Source organism: Gekko japonicus, unplaced genomic scaffold (genome assembly GCF_001447785.1).
Source record: "Gekko japonicus isolate JY-2015 unplaced genomic scaffold, Gekko_japonicus_V1.1 scaffold1238, whole genome shotgun sequence".
Lineage (NCBI taxonomy): Eukaryota > Metazoa > Chordata > Lepidosauria > Squamata > Gekkonidae > Gekko > Gekko japonicus.
The window spans coordinates 455603-464490 of NW_015163639.1; the positions used below are offsets into that span (position 1 = coordinate 455603).

At 50.2% G+C, this 8888-nt stretch overlaps 1 protein-coding gene across 1 annotated transcript; it reads right to left on the reverse strand.

Moving 5' to 3' along the window:
* Positions 1-2864: 2864 nt before the first annotated feature.
* Positions 2865-8669, reverse strand: LOC107107309 (zinc finger protein 397-like). Its single transcript, XM_015407590.1, has 3 exons — positions 7860-8669; positions 6494-6602; positions 2865-3883 (listed from the first exon to the last, which is right to left on the reverse strand). The coding sequence occupies exons 1-3, from the start codon at positions 8667-8669 to the stop codon at positions 2865-2867; spliced, it is 1938 nt and encodes a 645-aa protein (XP_015263076.1).
* Positions 8670-8888: the final 219 nt, after the last annotated feature.

Below are 8888 nucleotides of genomic sequence, written 5' to 3' on the forward strand. Positions count from 1 at the left end.
GGACACACCTCTCACGTGCTTTCTCTCTGACCCTGACGACACCCCTGTCTGAAAGGCTAGTATTCCCCATAGTTGGGGAGGGGAGCTGAGAGGGGAAATCTGTTGAATTCATAGCAGCTGTGAGAACCACGCCGACCTTCGAGCCACAGCTTTGGTCTCTTAACCACTACTCTCTACGGGCCACTACAGGGATTTGGGATAATTTAGAACAGAAAGTAAAAGCGACGGGTCACGAAATATGCACGAATGAGTTCCTACTCCGGCTGCCCACAGCGGTCCCGTCCAATTAGGGATGCGGCAGAAACTGTTCCTTTGGTGGCCCGGCGCAGGCCCTTCTCACAGGCCACCCCGGTCTTCGAACACTGTCCCATGTTGCCCTCTTGGCCTGGATGAGGGCAGCCTGTCACAGGGATGCTGGGCCCAGGTGTGTCCTCTGCTGTTGCCTTGGCGACTTGTAGTCCCTGGGTTCCAACCAGGGCTGCTGAAGGCTTCAGCATCGGGATCGCTTCACGCTACACAAGACTATTTGGCTCCCACAACAAGTCCTTCGTCCTAACAGCTAAACAACATTCAAACTGGCCTTGCGCTTTGAGCCCCGGTTTGGGCTTGATTCGTATGAGTCTGTGCTGACACGTCTCCCCTAAAAAGACTTTGTGTTCAAAGCTGATCTGTTTCTCACTCGTTCGGGCTGTTTAGTCCATTCAAGTCATGCCTCGATGTACGACCATGAATAGTGTCATCTTGCCATATTAAAAAATGAAGAATGGCGTAAACTGAAGACTGGGGAGACAGCTAATGGTTTTGCCAAGCCAGCTGTCAGTGCATTTTTCAGAGATGGAAACTTTTTAGGGAATGCCCTGTTATAAAAAAACAGCCATTCATCACTACGCGGCCTGTGGCTGATGCTGCCTTCTATCGAGTCTAGTACCCCGTCCATTGTCTAGCAGGGGTGTTCTAAGAGTGTTTTTTCTGATCCCGGCTAACCAGGTTCCTCTGACTGAAGATGCCATGGATTAAACCTGCTTGCAAAGCAGGGCCTCTTGTCATAAGAAGCTGCTGAGTCTGCTTATTGAGCCCTCTAGCCCAGCACAGTCTATCTCTGACTGGCAACAGCTCTCCAAAGTCTTGAGGCAGAGTAAGGTCTTTCTCACTACCTGCTAACTGAAATCCTTTCAAATGGCAATTCTGGGGACTGGTCCCGAGATAGTATGGGAAAGCAGTGCTTGCCTTCTAAGTTAATGGCCATCCTTGTAACGGATAATCTCTCCTGTAGTTAGAAGTGGCATAGTGGTTAAGAGCGGCAGACTCTAATCTGGAGAACTGGGTTTGATTCCCCATTCCTTCTCCACATGGAGCTTGCTGGGTTAATTTGGGCCAGTCATGTTTCTCTTAGAACTCTCTCAGCCCCATTTACCTCACAAGGTGCCTGTTGTGGGAAGAGGGAGGGAAGGAGATTGTAGGTGAACAGAATGGTGAACAGTGTTTTGGTGGGAAAATCTGCCTCACAGAAGAGAAGGGGCAGGGGTCTGTCAGTGGCAGACTCTAATCTGGAGAACTGGGTTTGATTCCCCATTCCTTCTCCACATGAAGCTTGCTGGATGACCTTGGGCCAGTCCCAGTTGTGTCACGACGAATGCTCTCTCTAAGCTGTGGAGACTTGTGAGCAAAAATTCTACTTTGTGAGCTACTGGTATTAAAGTGGTGAGTGAGCAATTTGGCTATGGCATAAAATAGTTTGCTCTGGAGCCATCCTTCCTGAGCTAAGACAAAAATGTGTGAGCTGGAGGCTAAAAAACTGTGAGCTACCTCAGACTAACTCAGCGTAGAGGGAACACTGCTTACAAGTTCTCTCAACCCCACCTACCTCACAAAGGTACCTGTTGTGGGGAGAGGAAGGGAAGGAGATTGTAGGCTGCTTTAAAGCTCCTTGAGGTAGAGAAAAGCAGGGTATAAAAACCAACTCTTCTTTCTCTAGGAAATGCTGGGTTTTTAATCAAAAATTCAAGGTCTGGTTCTGAACAACACTTGCCCCAAAGAAGACACAGAACACAAAGACCATTTGTCCATCTAACTCAGGATAGTCTCCCTCTGAGTATCAACACTCTTCCCGGTTTCAGGCAGAGAAATGTCTTTCCTGCAACCTGAGATCCTCTAGGTGGACCACTTGTCTGATCCAGCAGGGCTCTTCTTACGTTCTTAACTGGAAATGACACAGACCGAATCTGGGACTTTGTGCACGGAAAGCAGGTGAATCTAACTGCCGAGCTGTAGTCCTGTCTTGACTGGAAAGTGACATGGTTGCCACCTATTGTGCAGTATACGTGGCACAAAGGCCCATAAGCAGCCCAGCTGTCCCTCAAAAGATCAGAACTGCTTCCCCAAATCAGACTGAACCACTGAATCCAGTCTTCTTTTGCCAACTGGGACTAGACAGGTGTTTCTGAGATGCTTTTAAGCACAGCCTATTTCCCACCAGTGTCTAGTACTCAAAAGGTATACTGCCTCTAACCGTGGAGGTTCTATTTTAGCTATCATTCTATTTCATTAGGGGGGCATGCTTTGCTAAAGGGAGGCTCAAAACATTTGCTGTGGTGCACAGGGAAGGTTCACTACGGCCAAGAGTGCGAGGAACACTTTGCCTCGCTGGGTTTTACTCTGCCCTACAACTAACCAGCGATACGAGCCTTGCCTTCCTGCCTTCTCTCTACCCTACTTCTATTCCCAAAGCCACCAGACTATTCCTACATCCTCCCCTATTCCCTTCCTGCCTGCACTGCACAGACCTCCTCCAACGCCTTACGGACTAGCACCTTCCCTACAATGTCACATACGATCAGGACAGGCTACAAATCAAACGGTGTCAGTCACAAAGGCGACTCAATGCCCATGGGGCTGCCAAGCCTCTGCTCCATAGTCTCCCAAGGAGTCTTCATGCCGTAACTCTCAGCAGAATGGATTCTTTGATGTGTGGTCAGGGTACCGTGGGAACTGAAGCTCCTCCCGCATTCATTGCAGATGTAAGGGGTGGGCCCCGAGTGGGTTCTCAGATGTCTCGTGAGTTTGGAGCTGGAGATGAATCTTTTCCCGCACTCGCTACAGCCGTAGGGCCTCTCCCCTGTGTGGACCCGCTGGTGCGTATTCCGGGTCGACAAGTGGCTGAAGCTCTTCCCGCACACGTTGCAGAGGTACGGCTTCTCCCCCGTGTGGATTCTCTGGTGCTTGCTGAGATTCGAGCTGTAGCTGAAGCTCTTCCCGCACTCCGGGCAGCTGTACGGCTTCTCACCCGTGTGGACTCTCAGATGTTTCGTGAGGTCCGAGTTTTGCTGGAAACATTTCCCGCAGTCTGGACAACCATACCCACAGGGCATCTCTTCCATGTGGATTCTCTGATGAGTGACTAGTCCTCGGTGCTGGCTGAAGCATGCCCCACACTCGGAGCAGATGTAGGGCATCTCCCCCGTGTGGGTCCTCTGGTGGATGAGGAGGTTCGAGCGCTGGGCGAAGCATTTCCCACATTCCGGGCACTGGTGGGGCTTCTCCCCCGAGTGGATTCTCTGATGTTTGAGGAGGTTGGAACTCTGTCGGAAGCATTTCCCACACTGTGGACACGGGTAAGGTTTCTCTCCCGTGTGGATCCTTCGGTGGATAGTCAGACTCGAACGCTGAGTGAAGCGCTTCCCACAATCGGGGCACTGATGGGGACTCTCCGCAACGTGGTTTTTCTGATGTTTAAGGAACGTTTGGTTTGGGTGGAAGTTTTTCCTGCTGTCGGGGTTTTGGAAGGCCCTTTGTCCTGGCTGGGCTCTGCTGGGAACCTTCAGCCCATTCTCTGTGCTACGGGTTGCTCTCTTCTCCATGCGGTCACTGCTGGAGGAGGCGTTGTCTGGAAAGATATGGGAGGGAAGTTAAACATTTTCCAGAGACAAGCAGCATCCCACAGTTCTATCCTGTTTAGGGTTTGACCAACATAAGAAGAGCCCTGCAACAAGGTGGTGCCTACAAGCATAGACAGTTTCAGGAGGGGATTGGAGAAACATATGGAGCAGAGGTCCATCCGTGACTATTAGCCACAAGATATAGAGGGAACGCTATGTCTGGTGCAGTGATGCTCTGTATTCTTGGTGCCTCGGGGGCCACAGTGGGAGGGCTTCTGGAATTCTGGCCCCGCTGGTGGGACCTCGATTTTGGCCACCATGTGACACAGAGTGTTGGACTGGATGGGCCACTGGCCTGATCTAATGTGACTTCTCTTATAATCTTATGGATCAGACCAATAGTCCCTCTAATCCAGCATCCTTTCTCATGCAGTGGCCAATCAGTTCCTCTGGACAGCCAACAACAAGGCATAGAGGCCAAGGCCTTCTCTCGATGTTGCTTCCTGGCTCTGGGATTCAGAGGCTTAGTGCCTCTGAATGGGGAGGTTCCCCTCAGGCACCATGGCTAGTAGCCACTGGTAGACCTATCCTCCATGAACCTATCTAATCTCCTTTTAAAGCTGTTTATTCCTGTGGCCATCACTACCTCCTCTGGCAGCAAATACCAGATTTTTAATCACTCTCTGTGTAAACTAGTATCCCTTCTCACTCCTGAAGGTTTGAAACGTACTTCGAAAGAACAGCACTTGAGTGGAAATTATCTGTCCACTCCTTGCCTCTTCCCACCCACCCCCCACACCTCCCCATGTCTGCATAGAATGTGGACCCCAGTAGGGGGTAGGGAGACTGATCCAGTCATTCAGAGATACTTCTCTGCCTGGATCACTTCCGAGAAGCCATCCAAGTACTGACAAAACCATTGATAAGTGCCAAGAAAGAATCTCAGATCTGTAGTCAGACCGCTCATCAGAACTTGTTCTGGAACAGGATTTGATCCGATGAGCAGTCTGAGGGCGTGGGGATCCGATTTCGATTATGAAATGGCTCTAATTGGATTTCGCCATTTGTTTTGTGCAACTTGTCTCCCAAGGTGCACAAGCTGAGAATCTGAGGCAGAGCCAAGGGTAGAGTCACATGGTATTAGTGAGCAGCCCTGGGAATTCTGTCCAAAGGTCATGTCCCCTTCCTACGGCCTAACTCTCACTCATCTGGCATACGGATGCAGCTAGGCCGTGCCGCTCTTCACATTGCAGGTAGAGACTCACTAGACCGAATGCTCCTTTGCAAAACGAATAAATATCTGTGCTCCATGCAAAAACCAATCTGAGAGTGCTAAAAGTTTGCACCTGGCCTTTACCCTAACATGCTAATTTTTCGGCGCGCAAGTATTTTTTGAAAAAGAAGAAAAAGGGGAGGAGGAGGAGATTGGATTTCTACCCCCCCTTTCACTACCCAAAGGAGTCTCAGAGCGGCTTACAATCCCTTTCCCTTCCCCTCCCCACAACAGACACCCTGTCAGGTAGGTGGGGGCTGAGAGAGCTCTCTCGAGGACTGCCCTTGAGAGAAGAGCTCTGAAAGAACTTATGACTGACCCAAGGTCACACCAGCAGCTGCATGTGGAGGAGTGGGTAATCAAACCCGGTTCTCCCAGATTAGAGCCCGCGCTCTTAACCACTACACCAAAACTGTCACACTCACATGTATGAACACATGAAGCTGCCTTCTACTGAATCAGCCCTTTGGCTCATCAAGGTCAGTATTGTCTACTCGGGCTGGCAGATGCTCTGCAGAGTCTCAGGCGGGGGTTCTTTCACACTGCCACCTACTGTGTGGTCCTTCTAACTGCACATGCTGGGGATGGAACCTGGGGGGTTCTGCATACCAGGCAGATGCTTAGCCACAAAGCCATGGCCCCTTCCCATCACATATGACTCCACCTGCAATCTTCCTGCTTTCAGAAGCCTTCAGCATAACTCCAGGGTGCTACAACATCCAAAGGCGGGCTCTTCAACAAATTTGGGTTTGTTTCTCCCTCACCAAACCAGAAATCTAAACCACGGTTTACCATCACAGTTGGGGAAAGAAAATCCTCGGTTTTGGGGAAAGGAAGTGAGGGAGTATGCGATCCACGGAATAAATCAGATTCGTGCTCGTCATGAAGAAACATTGATTTGCTTGTGACATCTGAATATAGTTGGACAGAAAGGTGCAGGACAAGCAGTCCGGATTCGGCTTTCCATTTATATCCCACCCTATTGGATGGTGTTTAGTCATGCTGGCCACATGACCACGGAAACGTCTTCGGACAGCGCTGGCTCTTCGGCTTTGAAACGGAGATGAGCACCGCAACCCGAGAGTCGGATTCGACTGGCTTTCGAGCAAGGGAACCTTTACCTTTACTATTGGATGTGCTTTCTCCTCATCTGTGCCTGTAGACACACACCATACAACAGCAGAAGCACATTCTGTAGGCATTCCACCAGGAAACCTTCAGAAAGTGACACAGTGATGCATCCCAAGTGATTTATGAATTGGGACACACCTCCCCACCCCCACACTCCAGATTCTCTACAAAGCATCCAAGCTTGCCTGAGGATAGAGGAATGGTAAGCCCCTACCTAAAACTCTGCTTTCTTCTGGTTTAGCCTCTCTGCAAAACCGCTTCAACCCAGGAACTGCAGGAGATGGCTTTGTCTCTGGCCAATTCACCACCCTGGTCTCCAGCCTCTGAAAGAGACGTTAAAATGATATAACCAATCAGGCAAATGATACAACCAGTCAGGGATCCTATAGTGTGGGTATTAGTATTTCTTTAATAAGGCGTTCAAAACAAGAGGTAGAATTTACAATTAATTTGTTGGCAGCTGCTATAAACTTTAATGTCCCACTTCTGGAATGAGATCCCAACTATATCAGTGGTAAGAAAAATAAGATCTGCGCAATCAGTTTCATCACTTAAAATTAACATCTGTTCTGTGTTACGGGGAAGGGAAAAACCATCCATAAATGACACTGTGAAAATGACGGATTACCTACTTGGGAGCAAAAATAATAAAAGAGGTACTCCTCAATGAATACTGAAGGACTGAAATATCATGAAGAAATTGATTGCAGGTGGAGAATATTACATACACATTTGGTCTTTTCTCTCCTGGATTTTTGATATACAATCACCATAAATCACCATAGATGTTATCGGGGAGCCAATAAATGTAGGGCTTAGAGTGTCAGACTAGGACCAGAGGTCCTTGGGTCCAAATCCCTGCTGACTGATGAAGCTCGCTGGCTGACCTACATGACACTCTGTCTCTCAGCCTAGCCTACTTCACAGGATTACTGTTGTAGCGTTGCCACCCCCCCCAATGGGGGCAGGGGTTTCCCTGCTTTCAGGGCCCACAGTCTGCCTCTGCTTCTGGCTAGCAAGGGGAGCCCCACCCCCGAGCAGCCTCATCCGCACCAACATGCCCGGCACGGTGATGTCACCCAGAGATGACATCATCGCACAGGGCATGTTGCAGGGGGACGCTCTAGCATTTGAGGAAAAACTCTATGGTAACAATAGAAGGCTCTGGGAAGAAGTGCACGCCCCCCCTGGAACACAGTAAGGACCTGGCAACCCAACTGTTGTGAGGATAAAATGGAGGAGGGGGAACCATGTAGGTCACCCTGAGCTCCCTTGAGAAAGGGTGGGATAAAAACTAATAGCTAAAAACACCAGCAGCATCTATCTAACACAATAACTGTCTTTTTATATATGTTTCATAAGGGAGGGGGAGGGAAACTGATTGTCAATTGCCCTCAAAAATCTGAGTCTCCATCTCAAAACCTCACTCCCCCCAGTTCCCAGGGTGGCTAACTACATAGGAAGAACAATTAAAATCACAATATTAAAACACTGAATGGGAAACAACATGCAGGATTTTAAGATACTGTACACAAAGCCCTCAGCGTGGGCCTCTTTGTCTAGATGAAAAAGGGACCTACCTGTTTCTCCTTCCTTTCGGCCTCTCGCCGCCTGAGCAGGAAGTCTTCCGCCAGGGGCACCGCTTGAGCACAGGTCTCTGGATCGTGCTCCCTGACCCAGTTCTGGATCTCCTTGGGCAGGACGGTCAGGAACTGCTCGAGGACCAGCAAGTCTAGGATCTGCTCCTTAGTTCGCTTCTCTGGCTTCAGCCATCCGTGGCAGAGTCTGTGGAGCTGGCTGCACGCCTCCCGGGGCCCCTTCGTCTCGTGGTAGCGGAACTGTCTGAAGCGCAGTCGCTGCGTCTCCATCTTGACAGCATCTACTCGCAAGATGGCTGCCTTGACCTTGGCGTACTCCCCTCGGTCTTGGAGGCTGAGGTTGCTGTAGGCCTCTCTGGCCTCCCGACTCAGGACGGGCAGCAAGCGAGCCAGCCATTCCCGACGGGGCAACTTGCAGGTGGCGGCCAGTCGCTCGAAGGAGGCAAAGAAGGCCTTGTTGTCTCCCCACAACGCAGCATCCTCCATCAACTGCGGGCTTCCCCACCCCAACTGAGGAGACTGCATGGCCCTGAGGAACTCCTGCCACTGGGCTTCCCATCGTTGCGATAACCCTTCATCCGGTTCCTCTTTCACCTCCCGTGGTGCAGCCCAGTTGAGAAGCTCCCGGATGGTCCCGACCTGAATGATGCGAGGCGATTTTCCAGATCTTTCCCCTCCTTCTGTTAGTCTGGGACCTGTTGGGTTGTACTCCTCCATTTTTACCTCTGGACGCTTTTGCGCAGCCCGGTTTTGGAGACAAAGTGCTGTTCCAGACCCTTCTCCGTCAGCCATTTCCTCTCAAATAGACACAGCTAGGCCTTGGTCTGGAACTGTCCTCCTTCAAACTGACCTTTCATAGAAGTGTCCAGGAAATTTTTTTTGTCCCTGTACTGTGGTCAGTAAATAGGCTTATTTCCCACAGTTTTCCTCCCCAGAATGTAGGGATTGCCAAACAACAAAGAGGTTACATGAGACACTTAAGCAACACGAAGGGCCTTTTCCTGAGGGAAA